The following is a 24,800-nucleotide window of genomic DNA, read 5'->3' on the forward strand; positions in this document are numbered from 1 at the left end:
TGTCATTAGCGAGCGCGCTCAGTCGGATCGGCCCAGCACGAAACCCTGGAAGCTGCGTCCCGTCTCTTCCTTGTCTGAATCTGGCATTTCAATCTGAGTCTCAGAAAAAAAAAAAACCTCCGGAGAACAGCCCTCTCACTAACACCAAATAAGCCTCAGTTTACTCATCTGTAAAATGAGTGGCACCAGCCAGATGTTCACGTCCCAGAGTGGTATCTAAGATGAACTTTTTTTTTTTTAAAGATTTTATTTATTTATTTGAGACAGAGAGAATGAGAGAGAGAGAGCACATGAGAGGGAGGAGGGTCAGAGGCAGAAGCAGGCTCCCTGCCGAGCAGGGAGCCCGATGCGGGACTCGATCCAGGGACTCCAGGATCATGACCTGAGCCGAAGGCAGTCGCTTAACCAACTGAGCCACCCAGGCGCCCCAATGAACTTTTTTTTTTTAAAGATTTTATTTATTTGAGAGAAAGAGAGAGAACGAGCAGAGAGGGGGAGAGGGAGAAGCAGGCTCCCTGCTGAGCAGGGAGCCTGATGCGAGACTTGATCCCAGGACCCTGGGATCATGACCTGAGCTGAAGGCAGACGCTTCACCGACTGAGCGCCCCTAACATGAACTTTTACAAAGCTTTTTTAAGTTAATGTATATTAGAAAAGACCCCAGTGCATCTAAGGAAGATCTTTTTAAAGGATAGACTGGCTTCCTTTTTAAAGCAATCAAAAGCTGCCTTCTCTAAAATAACTTCCTTAAATAAACTTCAGTTATAAAAAGGGTGTTGCTCTAAAGAGAAGTATCCATTTGATTTTTATTTTTTTAAGAAGACAGTGAATCAATGACTAACATTTACAAACCACATCCCCTTTGAGTGCTGGTGTTTTGCCGCTTTGATGAGTGTGTTGGACGGGAGCCTTGCCCCCTGACCAGCAGCCCCAGGCCAGTGAGTGGGGCTCTCTTCTCATTGCTGTTGGAACAGTTCAGAGAGCATTACACTCGTTCCTCCTGGTCCCTGGCTGGGGACCAGGGTTGGTAAGTATTTCTCATCTCACAGCCCGTCTGCCTCCAGCCGTGTCACACGGTGGGCTGGCCTCCCCATGTGACTCCGGGGGGCAGACCGCAAACCACCAGACCTCCTGAACCCCATGCTGGAGGAGCACTCAACGGGCCACACGTGGGTTACTCTTTGAACTATCAGCAGCAGCAGGGTCACAGGACAGACAAAGGCCAGCCATCAGAGCCTACATGGTGTGACGGGCAAACCGAGTGGTCCGTGGGCTTTGGGTCTTGTGCTGGCCAGGAAGACGTGGCCGAACCCACCTCCTTCTCCTCGTGCTGCCGGTGACATGTATGTGCCCGACAGCTGCATGATCAGCAGCGGAGGGCAGGGACCGGGTCCTCCATCTGCTGTGCACGGTGGTGCTCAGAAATGGGCCCGCTGAGACATCTGTCCGTTCAGCAGGTGGCACCAGACACAACGCGGGCCAAGCACCCTGTGTAGCGCCTGGGAATTAGAGAGACCACGTATGCAGCTTTTGAGGAAATGAGTGTCGTTGTTAGGGAACAAAGAAATCCCGCACATCCTAACGTCTGTGGTGCTCAGGATCAAAGCGGTGAGCGCCCAAAGAAGCCGGTGGGGGAGTCCCCGCAGAGCTCGGAACAGAGATGGAATTCTACTGGCAAAGGCGCTGTTGGATGGGGTTCCCTCTCAGATGGGCAGGTTTTAATGGAGGAGAAAGTAGGAACCCTGTTGGGTCTTCAGGAACGAGGTTGGGGGAAAAGCCGGCAGAGTCCAGGAGCTGGCTGGGAGGGGCCTCGGAGCCAGATGAAGGCACAGCAGCTGGGTTTGGCCAGAGTACTGGAAAGACAAAGGGAGGTGTGATGCAGATGTGGTCGGCAGGTGAGTGTGTGGAGGGTCTGGAAGAATGAGCCCGGGGGCCGGGTGGGGGCGGGGGATTGTCTTCTACGGACTGTGGAGAGAAGAGCCTGAGACTGTGGTTTTTACCCGGTGGGATGGATCCTGAATGCCAGGAGGAGTCGTCCCCTGGCTGGGCAGCAGGTCACTGGCAGGAGGAGGCCCGGCCCTGTGACGCTCCAGACCCGGAGTGTCCTCTTTGTCACTGGCCGGTGAAACACGTGGTGCTGCCGGCTCCCCCCAGCCCTCACTCCTCGGATGATAGAAGCAGCGAGTCAGACGTGCAGACGTGCATGGGCACCCTGCAACCTCAGGGCCCCCCACCACCCGTGGGGCCCCGGGTGGTGGTTCTTGAGCTTTGGAGTATCCGATAAGGGCTTGAGTGTGGCATGTCCCCAACCCAGTGCCCGGCGCACAGAACCTTCGCTCTCCAAGCTTCAGGCTCTCCACGTTGTCTCAGCACAGCTTCCCTGAACACATCTGCTCTTAGCTTTCCTTCTGCTGAGCGCCCAGGCTTGTTCCTAGAAGCTGAGCACAGCAGATCTTCACAGAGGCGACGGGGCCCCCTGCCTGGAAGATGCCCACGATTCTTGGACAGACTCAGGGCTGGGGCGCGTGACCCTCACAGCTGGCCTGCCAGGGGCTCTGAATGGCAGCGGGCCACCGCTCTAAACTAAACTTGGTTGTTGAACTTGAAGTGAAGCACACTCGGACGCTGGTGAATGATGCTAGTCCCCGGGGAGGCCAGCCCACCGTGTGACACGGCTGGAGGCAGACGGGCTGTGAGGGGGGCCCTTGTGACCAGCCCAAGTGAGAAATACTTACCAACCCCGGTCCCCAGCCAGGGACCAGGAGGAACGAGTGTAGTGCTCTCTGAACCGTTCCAACAGCAGTGAGAAGAGAGCCCCACTCACTGGCCTGGGGCTGCCGGTCAGGGGGCAAGGCTCCCGTCCAGGACAGCGTTTTCGTCTCGTGCTACAGGTGCCCACAGCAGGGAGGGTTCTAGAGATGAGACTCCTGACGTACGAAGCCTCCTGCCACCGTGGTGCGGAAGGTTGGGTTTCGCTGGGCCCAGCTGGTCCTCTCTTGTAACTGGATCCTGGGCTGTCGCTGCCCACAGAGGGAGAGCCTGGAAAGGGGACACCAGTCACGTGTTGGCTTTCCACTTGGGTTATTGCCCAGACCGGTCGGGTCAAGGGTCAAGATGCAGAGAGCTGGGAGCTGGTTTGCAGGCTGAGGAATCGGCCTCCAGGGCCACTGGCCTCAGAGGCAAGAAGTGTTGGAGACGTTTGCAGGCAGACAAACAGAGGCTCCCTCTGGCCTCGCTGGGTCACCACCAGCCCCACCTTACAGTGTCCTCAGTGTGACTGTGTGAGAGCTAGGAGTCCCCGCTGGCCCCCACAGGCCCCGTAGGCTCACTGGCATGCCTGTGGGCTTCTCTGCAGCCGGCCCGGGGAGTCAGGGGCCCAGGGTGTTGGGGCTCCAGGCAGGTGCTTACAGGGAGATAGGTCAGCTGGGGAGGGTGTCTTCAAATTATTTTGATTCTCTGGAGCTCGCTGTTGTTTAGGGAGTGAGCAAGGTGAGCAGAAGGGATGGAGTTTTCTGTCGACAGTCTGGTGACTGAAATCACCTAGAGCGGGTTGAAACTCATGCTTTCTTTTTAAACCGGAGGAAATCTGATGCAATCAACACAACACTCTTACTCCAGAAATTAAAATCAAATGTGGGGGTGAGTCATCTCAAATGAGGCTCGAACCAAACTCGCGAGGGAGGAACCCAGAGCAGGCTGTATGCCCTGTTCCTCCTGCATCTTCGGGTCAGGCCCCCGGAGGAACCTGGGGGTCACTGTGCACACCCTGGGGCCCTGAGTAAGGGACCCCACAGATGCTCAGGTTCCTCGGTTATTCTTGGTGGCTTTGTACTTGAAACATTCTTGGGCAGGACATTGGCAGATCAGCCCCCACACGAACGTTCTGTGATTCTGGAGTCCGAGGCAAGTGGTGGGTCGCACGGGTGGCTGAGGGCTTGTGTGTAGGTTCCCGAGTCTGCCACCGGAGTCTGTAAATAATTCTGTGCATGCACAACACTGTTGTCTGTTCGGAGGCCGGCCTCCCCGTTCCTGGGGAGGAGCCAGGAGCAGGCTCTTTTCTCCCCTCATGAATCAGCCTTTATACTCAAGCAAAGAAAAACTCATTAGTTGTGACTCAGACACAAGTAAGCTTTAATGCCCCTTCCTGTCTTCCCAGACCTGACTTCTACCAAGGAGGGTGGAGGGTGACTTCCCGGGTATAGGCATGGCGTGGGGAGGATGGGCGGTTGGGGGGTGGAGTGGTTGCCCCCTACCCTTCAGAGAGCTCTGGAGGTCCTGGGCCAGCCACCCTGCGCATGGATGCACACAGCTGCAGGCTGTCCTGGAGAAGTGACCCAGCCTAGTGGAGGGTGGCCGGACTTGGAGGCCAGGCCATCCGGGCACGTCTGAGGTGCCCCCCAGGGAACCCGTCAGTGATTAGGAATGCGTAGCTTAGATTTCCAGAATAGGCTAGGATTCCTAAATTCACCCTGCCTTGTAGAATCAAGTCACAAGGCCATCCGGGGGACACTAGACATTCACTGGGGATTTTGACTCTTTAAAAAGAGAGGTTATCATGTATCATATGATCTCACTGATACGAGGAATTCTTAATCGCAGGAAACAAACTGAGGGTTGCTAGAGTGGGGGGTGGGGTGGGAGGGATGGGGTGACTGGGTGATAGACACTGGGGAGGGTATGTGCTCTGGTAAGTGCTGTGAATTGTGCAAGACTGTTGAATCTCCGATCTGTACCTCTGAAACAAATAATGCAATATATGTTAAGAAAAAAAAAAGAAGAAGAAGAAGAAGGTAGCAGGAGGGGAAGAATGAAGCAGGGGAAATCGGAGGGGTAGACGAACCATGAGAGACGATGGACTCTGAAAAACAAACTGAGGGTTCTAGAGGGGAGGGGGGTGGGAGGATGGGTTAGCCTGGTGGTGGGTATTGAGGAGGGCACATTCTGCATGGAGCACTGGGTGTTATGCACAAACAATGAATCGTGGAATACTACATCTAAAACTGATGATGTAAGGTATGGGGATTAACATAAGAATTAAAAAAATTAAAAAAAAAAAAGAGAGAGGTTATCCTAGGGATACCTGTGAAAATATCTCTGAAGCCTTTGTCTTTATTTTTTTTAATATTTTATTTATTTATTTAGAGAGAGCAAGAGCAGGGGGAGAGGCAGAGGGAGAGAACCTCAAGCAGACTCCACGCTGAGCGCAGACCCCGATGCGGGGCTCGATCCCACGACCCTGAGATCGAGACCCGAGCTGAAATCAAGAGTTGGACGCTTAACTGACTGCGCCACCCAGGCGCTCCGTCTATTAAAATAGACTTCATTCATTCGTGGTCAGTGCAGGTCTCTTACAGCAGAGTGAGGACGGAAGCAGATCGAGCCCTGTGGCCTCCTGGAGCTTGCATTCATCCGGCCAGACACAGGAAAGCACTTGATACGTCGTGTTGATAAGAAAAGTAGGGAAAAAGGGTGGAGTTAGGGATGTTGCTGCAGCAGATGCCTGTCCCTGCTGATTAGGTGACATTTGAGCAGGACCTGAATGAATTGAGGGATCAAGTCTGGTGAATATCTAGGCATGGGCCTCCCAGGTGAGGGGATAGCAAGTGCAAAGGCCCTGAGGAAGCACTTCAGGAGAAGGGTCCACAGAGCTGGCGAGGACCTTGAGGGCCCTGTAAGCACGCTAAGAAGCTTTCAAAATGTTGTGAATAGAGTCCTGACTTTTAAAAACATTCTGACTGCTAACTGAGGGGCAGGCTCCCGGAGAGCAGAGTTGGACACAGTGGACTTGGTGGAAAGGAGCTGATGACTGTAATTGTGGAGGTGCTGAGGTCCGGCAGAGGTCATGTTCTGACCGGGGTGTGTGTGTGGCAGAGGGGTGTATGCATATCGGCATGCACGCCGCCCTCCTCGGAGGGAGGGGGGGCTTCTGGTGGGGGAGACCTGGCTTTTGGCTGCATGAATGTGCCATTTAGCCATGACTGAGTTGGTGAAGCCTGGAGGGGGCTTGGGGCAGCCCCCGAGCTGAGTTTGGACCTGGGAGGTTCAGGATGGACACCCCTCAGTCCTAAGGGGACCCTCAGTGAGCTGGGTCTGGGGTCCAGGGGTCATGTGTCAACTGAGCAAGAAGCCGGCCGTGTCTCCTTGTGCTGTGAGGGGGCCCAGCTGCTCGGGCATTTGACCCTGGAGCTTTTCCTAGTCAGAGGGAGATGCATGCACATCATTCCTGACCCGTGTCTGGGAAGGCAGGTGATAAATGTTCCCTAGTACTACTTTCCTAGGGCTTTTTGGTTTGATTGCAGGCATCTTAAAACATGTACGTAAATAGGAAAATAGCAAAAATAAAGTAAATAAAACTAATAAAATAGGGAAATAGTAGGAAATACATTGGGTAGACAGTATAATGTATGGTAAATATAGTAATAGTCGTATTATGTACCATAAAATAGAGTCGTATTATGTACCATAAAATAGAGTCTCACACCTTCATGCACTCATTATAAAGCAAATCCAAGCATTGTGTCATTTCCCCCCAACATGACTTTTCTGATACAGCAGGGACTAATTCAAGGGGCCTGCTCCTTGAGCCCCAGCGACTTGAACTTGGAGCTCGGGGACGTTGACTGCAGATCTGAGGCCAACGCATGAGTCACCAGAGAAGCGTGCAGGCCCGTGGGCAGGAGGGTGGAGCGGAAAGGGTGGAGAGAGAGGACCGTTTTCCTGGAGGCGCAGGTGAGGGGCGTGTGTTTGGGGAGCAGGCGCTGAAGAGCGCCAGGCACATCTGAGAGGCAGCGGGCCCGCGTGTGGTCACCAACTCACCTGGGTGTGGAGGTGAGTGACAAGCCTGGAAGGGCAGGTGGAGACCAAGTCGTGGAGGGCTCTGAATGCCGGGGCAGGGAAGTCGAACTTTTGCTGATTTAAAAGCAGCGAGCAGGGGCGCCTGGGTGGCTCAGCCGTTAAGCGTCTGCCTTCAGCTCAGGTCATGATCCCGGGGTCCTGGGATCGAGCTCCACATCGGGCTCCCTGCTCCGCGGGAGGCCTGCTTCTCCCTCTCCCACTCACCCTGCTTGTGTTCCTGCTCTCGCTGTGTCTCTCTCTGTCAAATAAATAAATAAAATCTTAAAAAAAAAAAAATAACAATCCTGTGCCTAATTGAACAAATTAAAAAAATAAATAAAAAAAAATAAAAGCAGCGAGCAACACTGCAGAGTTTTGAGCTGGGCAGTGACCTGACCTCGAAGGACAGCTTTGTGAGCCAAGGGCCCACTCTGGCACGGACGGCGGGCGGAATCAGTGATCCCACGGCCGCCGGCAGCCAAGGCCCGGTGCACTCTGGGTTTGGAAAGAAGTGGTTAGCAAGGGGGTAGAGCACGGAGCATTTTGCCGGCCGCTGCCTCCTGGGCAGGTTCCTGGCGGTGCAGAGCTGCTCTGTGAACCCTCACCCCGATGGTTATCTGGTCAGAGAAGGTTCCAGATTCTAGGGGGAGAGAGTCTGCCAGCCTTGCCCGGCGGGGGCTTGCTGCCCGCTTTGCTGTACAATAACATCCCCGAGGGGCAGGGGTGAGGGTCAGGCCTTGTCCGAGGACCGTCTCCCACTGCCCCTCAAGGAAAGTGGCCATTCTGGGCTTCACACAGGGCACTGAGCTCCATGGGACAAATGCCCCCCCAGCCCGTGGAAGGGGCAGCGTGAATAGTGCATTGAGGCTCGGTGGCTGTCTCGTAATCACTTCGGTGCCTTGGCATCATTCTGGCTCATGAAGTGAGGTTGTCAGAACGGTACACTTAGTAGCTTATCTGCTCCTTGAATGGCACCCTCTGTGAGGGTCTCTGTGTTTTTACAAGGACTGCAGATCTCTTTATGTAACTGCTAACATGCTTTTTGGCTCTCCACTGGCTCAGTGTAAAAACTATGTCCCCATCCACACTAAACAAAAACAGTGATCAGTCTCCAAAAATTCCAGTGGCATCCGGTGATGCTTTCGCCTCTGCCCGCCGCTAAGGCCCTGATTCACCCCCAAGCTACCTTCTCGGTCGTGATAGGGAATGCAAGAATCCAATCGCTCTTAGCATGTTTATCTCTAGTTTTATCTGCCAACCTCCAGATTCTTCCAGGTGCTCGTTGGGAAGCTGTGTCCTGTTCTGTAGGTGCCTCAGGTGAGCTGCTGGCTCCCGCTGTCCCCGCCCGGGATAAAATCAGCCCCATCCGACCCCACCAACTTGCCCTACAGGACTTCAAGGGAGGTGGGGCTCATGCAGGGGCCCCCTGCCCATCGCCGTGTGCACCTGCACCCCCCTCACCGGGCCTCCACCAGGTAGCTAGTCAGGCTCCCCCAGCCAGCCTCGGGGTCCTCGGGGCCGCACCAGCGTGGGAGCGAGGGCACCACTTCGCAGTAATGTCTCATGACGGTGCCCATTTTGGCTTTTCCTTTAAACCGTCTGTGAAATAATTTCTTCTGGCTGTTAGTGGAAAATCCGCTAATATGCATTGAAAAGGAGGTGGGATGGCAGGTGCGCAGCCCCTTTCTAGTTCTGGGTCTGTCTTGAAGCTCAGGCAGAATGGACTCCCCTGGGAAACGCCTGGACCCCCTTTCCTAAAGCACACCAGGGGTACTGGGGTCCGTGTGTCCTGAACAGGAATGCCAGAACGAGGAGCACATGTGGGTGCAGGGACGTGGGGTGGGTGCCGCAGGAAGAGCATCCTTTGGTGCGAGTATGGTCCAGAGCACTTGCCCTCGTGCTCACCCAGTCCTTGGAGCTGCTCTGCACTTGGTGGGGGGCCCCTCACAGATTTCACAGCTAACTGGCTTTACCCTCCATCCGACCCCCAGTTTCTTTGGCTGTGTCTGAATGTCTGCTCCTTCCCCAGGGGGCACAGTCAGACTGAGAATCTTGGGTAGGAATCATCATTAAATTTGAAAGTCCACTCTGCCAACAGGTTATGGGCTCAAAACCATCCTATAGCTCCCCTCCCCGCTGCCTGTCCTCCCCAAGCCCCACTCCCCATATACGAGTTCTGTTTCCAGCCAATGAGACTCGTCTTTCAGATCCAAAGGATTTTCACTTTCTCTCATCTCAGTGATGTAGCTTAATGTCACGATTCCTTTTTGGAGCTGGGCTGCCCAGAGGTGGGCTTCGCTTACATTCCGGTGACCGCCGTCTCTGGCCCGGGAACCGGTCTCTGCGTCCAGCTCCGTGCCACCTTCCCTCCGGGATCATTCCAGTGAGGAATGTGGTGTTCTGTGGGAGAGAAGGAAAGAAATCCCGCTGGCCACTGCCAGCGATCATCCTGAGCCAGGACGGGGACTGCTGAGGCCCTGGCTGTTATGGTCAAGCCGCGGGGCTCGACATTGAGCCTCTGCTCCTTGTTGCGCGCACCTTACACGGATTATCATATTTATTCTTCACACGAATCAATCAGGACGGTGCTGTCGTCACCGCATGTGACAAGTACAGAAACTGAGGCGTCGTGGAGTTAAACGTTGAACACCAGACATCCCCACGAATGGTGGCATTTGGAGGCAAGGCTGGGTGTGCCCTCTGCACGGTGGCGCTCAGCCTCGGCTGCTGCATGCGGAGCGTGGGGGAAGGGCGGCCGTGGACCGACTAAGTCACCCCCCAGTGCAGAAGGCGGTGTTGGGCCCTCCAGGTCCCTCTGATGAGCGAAGGTGACACACCTGGGCCAGAGGCCACCTTTCCAGCCGTCTCAAGGAACAACCCGAGACCGGGTTATGTGAGCCATGTTACAATGGCGTGAAGTTTGCCTGCCCTCAGGTTGCTCTCTGCCCATTTCCCTTGAAGGGCATGGGGAATTCGCTCCTGCCCGCGGGCCGGTGAGGGTCTGCCCACAGCCAGTCATGTCACCATCTCCAGAGCCCCCCTCTCTGCCCCTTCCAGAAAGAAACAGGCCTTGGAGCAATGATTCGTGTACTCCGTCCACAGAACCTTCCTCCGCGGCTGCACCTGCACATGGTACCCAGGGATGACCTAGAGGCAGAAAGGGCAGCGTGTTTATTTTCCTTAGGCTTGTTGTTTGTTAGGGCTCCAGGGAGGATTTCAGGGGAGTGTGGGCAGGGAGCAGTCCCCTCTGACCCCGCCGAGGCTGGGCCGCAAGAGGCTCAGTGCTGAGCACCCCTCTTCCAGATGTGGGGGTCGCAGCTGGGGCTGTACCTGTAATGGGACCAGCAGACAGATTTAGTTCTTCTTTCCTGAACCCTGAAACTGTACGGATCCTGTTTGTCTTCCTTTTTCACTGTGATGAGCAGGCTGGCCAGGTGCTGGTACAAGTTTCCCAAACCCCATGGTGCCCCAGGGAGAAGGGGTGCAGACAGCAGGCCAGGAAAAGCAGCCTGGCTCTGTGTACCAACAGAACCGATGGGATGAGCATGAGGTGCACAGAGACTCCAGGGAGCGAGCCCTACTCTGCTCTCCTGGGCCAGGATAAGTGTCTTTATTGGAATAGCCTCTGGAAGAAAGAGCAGTCCCACTTCCTATAAAATTACTGTTCAACCCATGTTTCACTTGCTCACGGGAAATTCTCGTGTTTTCTTCCCCCGCTTTCAGGAAGAAGCACATTGCCAAGTTGACCCCATCGTGCAGCATGGTTGCCTGAGAAGAGCTTCAGCAAGCACTGGGATACCTGGAGGAAGAGAGATGAAACCTTAGCCATCCTCCCAAGAAGAGAGTTCAAGATGGCAGCTCAACGGATCCGAGCTGCCAACTCCAGTGGCCTCCCTCGGTGCAAGTCCGAGGGGACCCTGATTGACCTGAGCGAAGGGTTTTCAGAAGCGAGCTTTAATGATGTCAAAGGTGAGCTCGCGGGGCACCCGGGTGGCTCAGTCTTTAAGCATCTGCCTTCGGCTCAGGTCATGATCCCAAGGTCCTGGGATCGAGCCCTGTACTGGGCTTCCTGCTCAGTGGGGAGCCTGCTTCTCCCTCTCCTTCTGCTGCTCCCCCTGCTTGTGCGCACGCACTCTCTCGCGCGCTCTCTCTCTCTCTCTCTCTGTCAAATAAATAAATAAAATCTTAAAAAAAAAAGTGAGCTCACGGGGAAAGAACTGTGGCTAGAGGGGGTGGATGGTGCGGCAGATCGGGATTTGCAAGTGCTCTGAGACCTAAGGGCTTCTCCACCTTCAAGGCTGCCAAGTTCCCAGACAGTTAAACTTCAGCTCTCTAAACTTCATTGACGATAAATCCAGCCCTAGAACAATAACCACTTGTCTTGTTTTGGTTTTTTGGTGTGTTGGGAGGTTTTGAATATTCCCCTTGGTAATGCAACTTCATACAGAATGTGTTTGTGTTTTCTCTTTTTGAGAGTTTTGGTGACATTAAGGTAGGGAGCTGGGTGCTCGGGATACTAGGGGGAAGGAGAGAGTATGGTCAGCCAATGAAATATTGAGAACCGCTAGAGAGGAAAAGGTGGTCTGAGAGTGGGGTCAGCAAGCTTCTCCTGTAAAGGGTCACCCAGGAAATATTGTAATTCTTGCAGGCCCTAAGGGTTCCATCACAGCTCTTCCTCTGTGCTGGTGCAACTCGAGAGCAGTCAGAGAAGACAGTAAGCAGTGGACACGGCTGTGTTCCAATAAAACTTTATTTACAAAAACAGCAAAGGGGCCGTTGTTTGCCGACCCCTGCTTTAGAGGTGGCCCTGGGGTGCATCACCCTGAGCCTCTGGTTTTCTGTAACAGCCACATAGAGCTAGGTCAGTGAGATGGGTGACGGGTACTGGTGGGTCATTTTCTTCCTAGAAGTCCCCTCTGACCTTAGTAGGTGCTTGCTGGTGCGTCGTGACTGAAGCGGCAGCGTCCGGCAGCTTCCCTGTGGCGTTTACTGCAATGTGTTGAAGTGAACCGCTGGGCCATCCAGAGTACAAGCTGAGCGGTGGGAGCTGCTCTTGACCTTTGTATCTTGAGCCCCTGACACAACGTCAGTGCTAAGTAAATAGTCCTTGAACCAAACTGCTGTCTCCCAGGTAACATCGTGGCCCTCTTCCCCGATGTCCTAAAAACGATACGCACCCCGTTTGTCTCTTCCGAATCTCTTCTCCTGTCACTGTATCCTAACTTCTTCCTTTTCCTGTTGGTGTTTTATGCTTAGAGCCCTGAGCATTGCGTTAAATGTTCTTCACACGAACGGACTTGGCAAAGGAGGTCATGAGATTTTATTAATAAGAGCAGCAGAGTTACCAGGTATTGCCATAAATAATGGGACCCTTCGTTTTTCACAGTCCAGTAATGGGCATCGTTTTCTTACTTTATAGCCCAGCTAATTATGGTTAAAGCTGGAAAATGGGAGCATCATTTGTGGGATTCGGGCTGGGGTCTTTTTAAGTAATGATGACGATCTGAGAGGTGTTAGGGTACTAACAGAACACCACAGTTTCCCACAGTTGTAGGAAAAAGACAAACCCGGGACACGAGCTGCGGCTGATTAGCCAAGGGCGCGATGCCCACGGAGCCCCTGGACCCACTCGCCAAGGCAGCTCTCCAGCCAGGCAGCTGCATGCGCGACCCGATGGTCAAAAGGCTTCACGGTGGGGATTTATTCCAGCCAAAACATCCACTGCAAAGTCCTCCACCTCCTCATTAGCGTTCCACCTGCAGCAGAACTGAGGCAAAGGGGTAAAAATTGTATTACTCAGTGCACTCCAACTTCCTGACACGCGGGGATTTTCTTTGTATTAAAATCCAGGATAGCTGTAAATCTGGGCAGCACTCCTCAGAATTCATTAAGATGGGATTTGATAAGGATCCTCCTGCATTTGAGTGGATGGATGCCCCACCTGGTGTCCCCGGGTGCCCAGTGACAGGTGACTGATGGAGGGACCCGTCTGGAAGGAGCTCACACCAGAGTCCTCTTCCACGGGGTGGCCCTGCAGGGAGGAGCGCCATTTCCCATTGGATGAGCCTGATCCTTGAGTGAAATGAGTTAACTGCTTCTCTGCTAAGGAGAGTGCTTGGAATTTTAAGTGAAACCATTTTTATTCTTCAGCCTGGTGAAACTAAAGTGGTAATTTGCATGGATACATTTTCGTGGGCTATATACAAAGCCTGCTTAATAGCTTTGGGTTTTTAATTTTAAAAAGATCACTCTAAGGGAATTGTTCTGGGGAACATAATAGGGATATAACTTCTGAGGGATTCTAACAAGATTTTAATAGCTGGCAAGCTCTCTGGTTTTCATTTGGTTTTAATTTTTATGTGACATTATCATTAGATGAGTCAAAGAAACAAAAAGTGGTTTATATTACTGGAGACAGTGCCTGGAAAACAAAGCGAGAAAGATCTTGTTGTCCCCTGACCCCAGCCTGACCCATCTCCCTCCCCCCACCCCACCTCTCCCTCAAAAGCATTCTCTTTTTCTTGGCTGTTTTATTCACTCCCCTCCCTTCACTGTGAATGATTCCTCTTTGGGGCACAGCCAGGGAGAACACCTTGACCCCATAACATGGATATGGCCTCTCTGTAGTGAACGAACATTCATTCTAAGAATATTTGTTGAACACCTGCTATGTGACAGGCTGTCTTCCAGGATTACCACTGTGAGCAAAACAGACATATGAATATCGGTTAATGATAAGTGCCATGGAGAAAATAAAATTAGGAGGGGGGTGGAGATGTCCACTTTAACATAACCCTCTGTGAGTCCTTACCTGGGGCTCAGCATCATTATGCTAAGGACACGATCAGAACCTTATCTTCAGCAGAGCCCACTGAGGAAAGACTCAGACTCCTGAGGCCACACGGCTTCTAAAGGCCTGGATCACAGCCCAGGCCCAGTGAACCCAGGGCCAGATTCCACCCCCCAACACCCCACACGGAAGGTAGGAGGTGACAGCCTTCACGGCCCAGGTGAGCTTTCCGCCAAGCATATCCCTCTAACCTGGTTCATGGAAATAAAGAGAAACTTCCTGCTTTATTTCCCAAGACTGTGCTAAGGAACTATAATTCAATTTGCATTATCTTGTTTCAAAGGAAAAAGAAACTGGCAGATGGTGTTTTTGGAGGGCCCGTTTGATAGAACAGAATGCGTATTGACTTAATCACGTATTAGAGACAAAGTGGGGGTAGTCCCACTAAAAACACGGTCCTTTCTTACAGTTGTTAGTTACAGGACCTCAGAATATTTACAAATTCTGTGAAACAAGGCACAGTTGGGGTGGGGGCTTATTACTCTCCGAAGGAACTTTCTTCATCCTCTGGATATACTTTGTCGTGTATGAGAGGGAGAAAAAACACTTAGGTATTTAATTATCCGTTACTTTTCAAAACACACACCCCTGGTTGAGATGACTGACTTTGACCTCTCCGACTGCTGTCTACATGGGTAACGTAGCTGAACGCCACGAACCATAAATTAGCTCGAGTCGCTGTTTAAAGCGTTGGGGTTTTTCAGACTTGAACGTTGGCTCAGAAATAACGCGAATGACACCAAACGTAAAACCGTTGCTTTTCAAGGTACGCGGGGGAGGCGGTTTCCAAGTTGTCATCCTGAGTGATCATTTAAAGGAGGCTGGAAGAGGCTAGCCTCAAAAGGCTTATTTTGGTGAAGACTGGGTTCACCTTGTCAAGGGAACCTTCCCCCACCCCATTCGTGTGTTCTGTGTTGAGGGCAGAGCGGGGCACCAGCTCAGAAACACTGAGAGCTGCTTTGGAAGCTCTTCATTGCCCGTGCTCGGCTACAGGTGGTGGGTCACTCTGCTCAGAACGTCACTGTGGCTGAGTCAGTCACACTCAGCTTGTCCCTCTACCCGGCGGCAGCTCTGGGAAGTTAGGTACAGTAAAGAGAGGGCCAGTCAAAATGAGACGGTATTTGGGGCGCCTGGCTGGCTCAGTCGGTGGACCTTGAGACTCTCAATCTCGAGTTTGGGGGTTAGAGCCCCACGTTAGGTGTAGAGGTGACTTAAAAATAAATTCTTTAAAAAGAGTTCTTTAAAAATGAAAAACATTTAAAAATGAGACGGCATCTTAGTGATCCCGCTGTGCTGAGTTAGAGGACTGCCGTGCTGGCCCTGCTGAGCGAAGCCAGAGTTTGCTTCGGCTGGTTTCTGCTAATTGCCTGGCGCCCTGTGCACCTCGCGAAGAGCGCCCTCCTCCCTCGCTCTGCTCAGTGCTCCGCACGCTCGTGGGCCTCGCCCTCACCTCCTGTCTCTTTGTGTTTTGTGCAGTGCCTTCTCCCAGTGCCTTGCTAGTAGACAATCCCACACCTTTTGGAAATGCAAAGGAAGTGATCGCAATCAAGGACTACTGCCCTACCAACTTCACCACCCTGAAGTTCTCCAAGGGGGACCACCTCTACGTCCTGGACACGTCCGGCGGGGAGTGGTGGTACGCACACAACACCACGGAGATGGGCTACATCCCCTCCTCCTACGTGCAGCCCTTAAACTACCGGAACTCCACTCTGAGCGACAGCGGGGTGATCGACAATCTCCCAGACAGCCCAGAGGAGGTGGCCAAGGAGTTAGACCTGCTCGGGGGGTGGACGGATGACAAGGGATGCAGCAAAACCTACAGCAATAACCCTTTCTGGAACGGGGCCCAGACAAACCCATTTCTGAACGGGAACGTGCCGGTGACGCCTGGCGTGGACGAGCTGACTCCCAAAAGTACCGTGGATCTGCTCCTTTTTGATACGGGCGCGTCTTCGTTCACGGAGTCCAGCTCCGCCACCATGAACAGCACCAGCAACATCTTCGACGAGCTGCCGGCCGCGAGCCGCCTGCAGGCGGAGGTGCCGGGCAAGCGGGACAACCCGTTCTTCAGGAGCAAGCGCTCCTACAGCCTGTCGGAGCTGTCGGTCCTCCAGGCCAAGTCGGACGCTCCCGACTCATCGGGGTTCTTCACGGGCTTGAAATCCCCGGCCCCGGAGCAGTTCCAGAGCCGGGAGGACTTCCGCGCCGCCTGGCTCAGCCACCGGAAGCTGGCCCGCTCTTGCCACGATCTGGACTTGCTGGGCCAGAGCCCCGGCTGGGGCCAGACGCAGGCGGTGGAGACGAGCATCGCGTGCAAGCTGGACAGTTCCGGGGGCGCCGTGCAGCTGCCCGACACCAACATCAGCATCCACGTGCCCGAAGGCCACGTGGCCCCTGGCGAGACGCAGCAGATCTCCATGAAAGCGCTGCTGGACCCCCCGTTGGAGCTCAACAGTGACCGGGTCAGCAGCGTCAGCCCAGTGCTGGAGGTGAAGCTGAGCACCCTGGAGGTGAAAACCTACATCATCTTGGAGATGAAAGTGTCAGCCGAGGTGAAAAATGACATTTTTAGCAAAAGCACAGTGGGCCTCCAGTGCCTGAGGAGCGACTTGAAGGAAGGGCCCTATGTCCCCATCCCCCTCACCTACAGCTATGGGGACACGGTCCAGGTACAGCTGGACAACCTGGAGCCCTGTATGTACCTGGCCATCGTTGCCCACGGCCCGAACATTCTCTACCCTTCCACGGTGTGGGACTTCATCAATAAAAAGATCACTGTGGGGCTCTACGGCCCCAAACACATTCACCCGTCCTTCAAGACCGTGGTGACCATTTTTGGGCACGATTGCGCCCCAAAGACACTACTGGTCAGCGAGGTCACCCGCCAGGCCCCCAGCCCCGCCCCAGTGGCCCTGCAGCTCTGGGGTAAGCACCAGTTCGTCCTGTCCAGGCCCCAGGACCTCCACGTCTGCATGTTTTCCAACATGACCAACTACGAGGTCAGAGGCAGTGAGCAGGCCAAAGTGGTGAGGGGGTTCCAGATGAAGCTGGGCAAGGTGAGCCGCCTCATCTTCCCCATCACCTGCCAGAACCCCAGCGAGCTGTCCGACTTCACCCTGCGGGTTCAGGTGAGAGGCGACCAGGAGGCCATCCTGACCCAGTTCTGTGTCCAGACTCCCCAGCCGCCCCCTAAAAGTACCATCAAGCCGTCCGGGCAAAGACGGTTCCTCAAGAAGAACGAGGTCGGGAAGATCATTTTGTCCCCATTTGCTGCCCCCACCAAGTACCCGACTTTTCAGGACCGCCCGGTGGCCAGTCTCAAGTTCGGCAAATTGCTCAAGACCGTGGTGCGGCAGAGCAAAAACCACTACCTGCTGGAGTACAAGAAGGGCGACACCATCGCTCTGCTCAGCGAGGAGAAGATCCGGCTCAAGGGGCAGCTGTGGACCAAGGAGTGGTACATCGGCTACCACCAGGGCAAGGTCGGCCTCGTGCACGCCAAGAACGTGCTGGTGGTGGGCAAGGCCAGGCCGAGCCTCCTCTCGGGGCCCGAGCTGAGCACATCGGTGCTGCTCGAGCAGATCCTGCGGCCGTGTAAGTTCCTCACCTACATCTACGCCTCCGTCAGGACCCTGCTCATGGAGAACATCGGCAGCTGGCGCTCCTTCGCCGACGCCCTGGGCTACGGGAATCTGCCGCTCACCTTTTTCTGCCGGGCAGAGCTGGACAGCGAGCCCGAGCGGGTGGCCTCTGTTCTGGAGAAGCTGAAGGAGGATTGTAACAACACGGAGAACAAAGACCGAAAATCCTTCCAGAAAGAGCTCATGATGGTAAGTGCTCAGCAGGGGCCCGGGGCCAAGTCCGGTCTCACCGCCTCTCCCTGCGCGTGCGTCTGGTGAATCACCGGACCGGCGTCCGGGCACATCTTTGCTCCCCGAGATGCACAGGGTGGTGTGTTTGTGCGGGGCCTTTCGGGAGCCCCAAACAGCTCAAGATCCACCACGGAGAGCACCGTCCGGGTGGCTTCCTGCTGGATTCGCGAGCTCCTCGGAGGTCTCCGATGGATCCCCGAGTGCCCGGTGGGGGTGGGGGGCACAGCGAGACTTGCATTCCAGTCGCCCCTGTTTTGATCTCTTGGGAGAAGATCCATGTTTCATCAGATTCCCACCAGGATCTAGGACTCTGACGTTTTTCAGAACTGCCGCCCCAAAGTCTAGCTTTACCTTGATACGAGTTTTCCTCTCCTCGAGGCCTCCATGTTTCTTCCTCTGCCTCCCTTTTGTGTGTGTGAGTAGGAGTTGAGGACAGCCTCTGTTTCTCCAGCACGACTGGGAATTGGCGATCCTGAGAGGCGGAAAGGGGGAGGTCGGTGTCACACTATAGGATACACCTGGGCTGCTAGCCAACGGGGAAAGCATTCGCTCGACCCCGAATGGCCTCCCACGGCCTGGGCTCTGCCACCCTCTCCCAACTGTTCGTGTGCTTCCAGTGGCCTGTCTTGGAGTAGCTGACTTGGAGAAGCTTGATAATGTTCTTCTCTTGGCGTCCCGCCTTGCCTCTGGTGGATGTTCTGTCTATGGCAGAAGCCACCTCTGTTCCCTTCCCCATCTTCCCGATAGGGACACATCCCTGGGCTTTTTCCTACGGACACCCTTGTGATTTGGTCATAGGCGTTCCTTCCTTGCTCCACCAGGCTCCACACAGCCTTTTTGCCTCCTGACTTTTGTAAGAGGTGAGCCTCGGCACCCCCAGAATTTCTGCCACTTGTACTCTTCCCTCTTCTACCCGGCACCCGCCATGCGGGGAGAGCGCCTCTAGGACCGGATGAGCCGGGTATGCACGACCTGCGCGTGCACGTGTTGACGTGGGCGTGCAGCTGAGGTCCGTCCTGGGAGCCGGGAGCCAGAAGGGATGCAGTCCACTGCGGGGAGAAGGCATTGCAGCCTGCCAGTGGCTCCTGGAAATACAGAATGCCAGGTGCATGCAGCAGAATGAGGCCCGACGTTGCCCAGGAGAAGGAGGTGGGAACCGGAAGTGGCGAGTAGAGGGGCGATCTTGGCAACAAGGAGGTGGTGGGGGGGCCCTGGTGATGGCAGCATCAGTGGGGAGGACGCTGGATTATCATGGCTGGGGAGGGGCGGAGGCAGCAGGGGAGCATCCCCGCCCCCTCCCTGCAGGATGCTCCTCCTCTCACCGGCCCTGCGGCTGTGGATGCACCCCCTGAGCTGTGGCAAGCCCGCAAGACCTAGTGTCCCCTCGGATGGACCCGGCTCAGTAGGCAGGGGCGCAGGGCCCTCTCCAGGGCCTCAAGCTGGGATTCGCTGTGGATTATAAAATCGGGTGCTTTCATGGAACATAAACAATATTGATGGTTCCTTCATTACAGCCTAAGAAACCCTCACCTCCAGTGGGTAGAGGAGAGAAACGGGACAGTGGGAGTGGCCCTTCCCCACTGTGGAAGAGTGATGACTAAGGAAGCTGTTTGCTTACCCACGTTGCCTCACTTCCTTTCAGGTCTTTTCAGACTTAAATGGTGGCTCTTTCTCTTCCACGTGGGGGGCTTCTCTGACAGCACATGTTTTGGGGGCCGTCCCTGGGTTCCTATCGTGAGGGATGGGAGTCCCATCCCCAGGCAGGTTTGCTCGGAGGTTTGCAGTGTTTCCCTTGCTCGGTTCCTGGACTAAATCCATCACCATCCTGAGAGCGGGCAGATTAGAATGTTGGCCAAATCTCTAGAAACCACAGGCTGATTTGTCCCCGCGTGTTTCAGGGGTCGCTGGAAGCTGGGTTTCATTTCTCCCCATGCTCAAATCTCTGAGCGGTGGCTTCCCGCAGCCTCGGTGGGTCCGCCCGCCCTGCAGCTGTCTCGGCCCCTCGCGTGGTGATGACAGTTTTCTGATCAGATGGGACTCCCTGGTCTGGAAACAGTGAACGCACTTGAAGGGGTAAAGTTTTAGGATGGTGGGTTTGCAGGGAGATGGGAAGGGAGAACAGAGTCGTTCAGTCGTCCCATCGGAGTGGGGTCAGGCCTGGCCCGCGCTGCTCCCTCATCCCGGAACTCTGCCCCGTGGACTCGGGAGGGAGGCTCTTCCTGTCCCTCGGTGCCAGTCCGCAGGTCGTGCCCTCAGACCTTTCCCACAGCCTGGTGCTCGGGGTCACTGCCCTTCATCGGCCCAGATCACTGTCTGCATGATGCTTTCCCCAATCCCAGATGGCCTTGGTGCCTGGCGTTTGTGTTTCCTGCTCTTGTCCTCATCGGATTTAAACGTCGTGAGAGAAAGGAGCGGAAACACTCTGACGTCCGAGGAATGAAAGCAAGCATGCCGTGTCCTGCGGTCAGACCGTGCTTCTGCTCTGGGTCTCCGTTTCCGTCCCCTCCTTCCATCGTTGCTTCGAGGGGCGTCTTGAACAAGCACGTGGGCTTCCCGGCGTGCCCCTGCCTGCCCTTTCCCACCCAGACTGTGTGCGACCACCGTCAGAGAATGCCCCTCCTGCCCCCGGCTCGCCTAGCCCTGCGGTGGAAGCCGCGACTGTCCCTGGCAGAGGACGGCCACCCCGCCGACCGCGCCCCCCAGGCCAGATCGAACGCGGCGGGGAGGGGAGGGGCGATGCGGGGCTGCTACAGGGAGTGGGCGTGACCGGCACTGACCGAGGCGAGTAGCCAGGGTGGACGGAGCCCCCGGGGACCTCCTCTGCCGGTAGGACTTGCGGGCAGGCCAGGGAGATGTCGGAATGGGCACTCAAGGATTACTGAGTGGAAGGTATGGGACTGGAGCTTCTGACGCAGAGCAGGGAAGAGCGGCTGCGGGCAGCCAGAGCGAGTGTTCGTACTTGAAGTTCACTCGCCGTTTCTGGGCTGCCTACCATGTGCTTGGGGGCGATGCCAGCTGCTGGGCTCCCCGAGAACGCGGGCCCCTGACTTGAGCAAGGCACGGAGTGAACATGAGTGCAGGACATACTGGCCGTGAACCCCGAAGAGAAGGGCCCCCGGGTAGACCGGGGAAAGGCGAGCAGGTCTGGGGGTGGGGGCTGGTACTGATGCGGGAAGGAAGTGCAGGCGCCCATTTGATGGGGGTGGGGGGGCTGTCAGGGGGGAGCCTCAGCGTGGGCAAGGGCCAGGGTTCGGAAGAGCCGAGATGGGGGCAGACCAGAGGCCGCGGTGATCCAAGAAGTTGGTACGTGTGGGGCCACCTGGCCCAGATAACACCTGTGCTTTGATCTGTAGGCACAGAGAGGTACAGAGTTTTAGGGGAAGCGAAGGGGAGCCAAGCTGGATCCAGGTGTGTCCCTGACCCTTGCCATGCCCCACAGTCCCCGAGCCCCTCAGAAGCTGCCGTCAGTGGGGTACCCTACTCTGAATGCCATTCCTGTGGAACATCAGGAGGACGGCTGGGGGTGGAGGACCTAACTTTCTAGATACTCATTGCTAGATAGACTCGTGTGAAGGAAACGAACAGGCAACTGCATTTTATCAGAGGTCAGCGGTGCGGCCAACTCCGAGGACTGCCGGGGGGAAACACCCTTCCAGGTTTGCAGAGATCCCCTTGGCCACTTAGCCTCCATCTGATTCTCACACTTGGCAGCCACGCGAAAGGGCACCTTCTGCAGCCAGGCCTTTCGTTTGTGGCTGCCACGTGCTCTCTCCCCGCTCCCCTGGCAGGTCGGCGTGAGGTGGCTGGCTGGCCCCGGGGCCTGCGGCCACTCTCACCACGTCATGGGTGACAGGCTCTGTTCTCTTGCCGCGTGCACGGTGGTGTGGACCTTCACAGCTTCAGGGGCTTGCGTTTGCACAGCTGTCCTGGCTCATCCCAGGTTTTGTTGGGTCCTGAGTGGAAAATGGTTTTGTCACTGGGGAGTGCACAGCTGGGAGGGACAGGAAGCGAGTGCAGGTGCTGTTACTGTGGTGACAGACTCCCGGGAGACCCCTCCTCCCTTTTGCCAACCGTGGGTCCCCCGTTGGGCCTCTTGTTTTCTTCACGAAGGGGAGAAACCAGAGCCTGCTCTTCGCTCTTGGCGTGGCATAGTTCTTTCCTGCGTCTTCGGTGCACTTGGTGGCAAACACGAGCTCGTGTGATTTGTACCGAGAACTATGACAACACTGAAGGAGAGGGCTTGGCTCAAGCTGGAGACGGGAGTAGATCTGGGTGGCCGCCCCCCGGGAGTATGTGCTTGGAAGGTGGCGGACGGAACCCCGAGGGACCCGTTTGTCTAACAGCAGGAGGTATCTTGGTTCAGCGACGTGCTTTCCCGATGAGAGGTTATTCCTGATAGCCGGGATTCCCTCAGGCACGAGACGCAGGGTCCCTCCTCATGGTGGGGAGGGACGGGGGGTCAGCTGGGGCGGGGAGGGAACCATCAGGGGCGTGGGCGGGCCTCCCCGAAGGGGCCGAGGCTGGCGCTCAGAGCGTGGCAACCAGGGGTCATTTGAGTCCGGGGCAGGCTCTTTGGAGAAGGTTCTCTGAGAAAGAGAAAGTTACTGTAGGATACAAATCAAGGGAAGGGCAGCTGTTTGCAGGAGTGGAATAAACCGCAAGCTGATGGAAATGAGGGGCGAACTGGGAGGTTCCAGGGGAGGGGCGGGGGTTGGAGAGGACCATGTGGAGTGATTCTCTGAGAGTCGGGAGAAAAGCCTCCTTATCCCCCCCAGAGTGGGGGCAGTTCGCTAACCACGGCACGTTTGGACAGCTCCTGGGGTTCCTGCCGGGCGGCCCCAAAGCAGGAGGCTCTGCTGCCCGCAGCTCACACGGGGGAGGATGGCCCTTCTGATGTTTGCCCGTCTTGGGAGTAGAAGCATGGGTGGGATTAATGCACAGCAAACCCCAAATGATACCGCATTGTCTTTTCTCTTATAAGAATATCTCCTGGGCGCCTGGGTGGCTCAGACGGTTAAGCATCTGCCTTCGGCTCAGGTCATGATCCCAGGGTCCTGGGATCGAGCCCCGCATCGAGCTCCCTGCTCGGTGGGAAGCCTGCTTCTCCCTCTCCCACTCCCCCTGCTTGTGTTCCTGCTCTCTCTCTCTCTGTCAAATAAATAAATAAAATCTTAAAAAAAAAAAAAGAATATCTCCGAAAACAGGGCTTGGTGGACTGGCTTCGGGGTCGCCTGCCTTTGTCAGTGAAGCCACACCAGACTGAGCCCGTGCCCGTCGCTTCAGAGGCCATCCGTGCTCCTTTACCCCACACCGGCCGATTCAGGGCTTGCGACAGAGCCGAAACCTCTTCCCTGTCTAGCCCTGTGTCGAACAGGTTTGGTCACCTGGCTCAAATTCCCATTCCCTCCATGGGACTGCTGCCAGAGTCAGCCTCGTTTCAAATGGGATTTTCTGGGATTACCTGTGGGTGTTAGTGTGTGTGCGAAAATTAAAGAGGAAGCTACAGGAAAGGGAGCCGGAACCTCCTACAGGAAGCTGTCTACTGCTAGGACCCGGTGGCACCCAAAATGTGCCCTTAAAAAAATGCCTAAATGCCCCTTGGGTGGTGTGGCCGCTCTGTGACCGTTAAAACCCATACTGGTTGATCCAAGTGTGAGCAGAGCTGAAGTTAGTAAATGAAGGAGCCCCCGTCCCGGTGTTCACCGTGCTCCTCGCAATGGAGCCCCGGTCCTTGCCCAGTGCCCCTGGGGACAGAGCCGCTGTCATCGCTCCTGCCAGGGGTGACCCCAATCAGAAGCATGATTCTGGCGCGTTCTGCTGCCTAGAAAAGGAGGCCGCCTCTGGAACGTTCTCTCTGTGTGTGCTGGGAAGCCGTGGGCAAAAGCTGAGCAGGGACACAGAGGGACTGACCGTCCACCCTGAGGAGCAGGGGACTCCACCAGCCGCAGCGCATTCGGGCCTTCAGCCCCACCACACCACAAAAATTTAAATCCAGAATTCAACCAATGGATCACATGTCCCCCTGCCATACATGGGGACGTAGGTGTATTTATATCTTCTGAAAGACGGATCTACTAAACATTGATTTTTTTTTTAAACAATTTCACTTGAATGCATCAAAATTCAAGTGAAAACAGACCCTTTTCTGAAATACATAGAGTTGAAATGTTGCGTAATCCAGATCGGTTGTTTTGTTTGGTTCCATCCCTGATGTCGAGGAGTGAGAGCCTGCAGAACTTTTGCAAAGGCTTGCCTGCAGCTCTGTCATCTCGAGGGATCCTGGACAGGCCACCTGCAGGTGTGGGGGCTTCTCCATCACTCTCTCGGCTTAATCTGCAAACTGGGGTGAGCTCGGCACCTTCCTCGCAGGGGTTCTGAGGAGTGGATGAGCCCATGCCCGGCTCACAGTAAGTGCTCAATCGTAGTAGCTTATTCCAAAACACTACAAAACAAACCAGAACAGGACCACGGGATCCTCAAGCTCCCTTCCAGCTAACCGTAGTTCCAGCTAGCTGCCAATCCTCGGACCCGGGACAGAACCAGATTGACCCATCACCCCTGTTGCAAATTGCAGAAATTGACCTGCTGGGGCGTCCAGCTAATGCATTCAGCAAATTGCCAAAAAAGCCACAATTCCTCCATCTTGTTAAGCTTCCCCAGTATAAACATGGACTATAGATGAGGATACTCAGTCTCAGTAAGGGACCCAGCAGACCATAACTGCATGCAGCCAAGGCCACCCACCATCTTCACGGAATAGTGGACAGAGTTCTCACAAGGAGCTGCGTGTTTGGCTCAGTCAGGAAGGGGCTGGTGGGGTGGGTTTTTTTAGCACGTGCTCTTGGAGTCTTGGAGTGACAACAACAGGTGCTCGGATAGAGCTTAGAAGGAGAGAAAGAACACCAGGTGACTTTTTCTGCTTCTAGCCTCTCTGGTCTTAGGCTCACCTGTCCGAGGGCCTGGGAAACCGACTCCAGGGTGCCTCTGAGGCCCACTTGTCCCACTGTTGGGGTGGAGTCTGAGACTGCTGGGCGACAGAGCCTTCGTGGACGGTGCCAGGCCCACATGCACCCAGCAGCTATCATGAGAGCTGGGTGGCAGCCTTTTGCATTTCACGGTGGGCAGACCTGGGGGCCTGCTGGTTGGTGCTAGCTGGTTTGATTTTGTTCCTTTAAGACCCCAGCCCGGGGTCTCACAGAATACATTGGACTGTTGAGCTTTATGTTGGAAGCCTGCGTGAT

At 55.2% G+C, this 24,800-nt stretch overlaps 1 protein-coding gene across 3 annotated transcripts in view; it reads left to right on the top strand.

Annotated features, from left to right (window-relative positions):
• The window catches only part of SH3BP4 (SH3 domain binding protein 4), an 84,981-nt gene that overhangs the window by 56,088 nt on the left and 4,093 nt on the right, over positions 1–24,800 (top strand). For all 3 annotated transcript variants that reach the window (XM_064587287.1, XM_045867682.3, XM_045867681.3), the window contains 2 exons: positions 10,558–10,803; positions 15,161–17,517. In XM_064587287.1, the coding sequence (XP_064443357.1) occupies positions 10,686–10,803; positions 15,161–17,517 (2,475 nt within the window). In that variant the 5' untranslated portion in view covers positions 10,558–10,685. The remainder of the gene's footprint in view (positions 1–10,557; positions 10,804–15,160; positions 17,518–24,800) is intronic.

The sequence above is a fragment of the Mirounga angustirostris genome, unplaced genomic scaffold (genome assembly GCF_029215605.1).
Source record: "Mirounga angustirostris isolate CCGP_5_RB_7025 unplaced genomic scaffold, mMirAng1.0.hap1 SCAF_3, whole genome shotgun sequence".
Taxonomy (NCBI): domain Eukaryota; kingdom Metazoa; phylum Chordata; class Mammalia; order Carnivora; family Phocidae; genus Mirounga; species Mirounga angustirostris.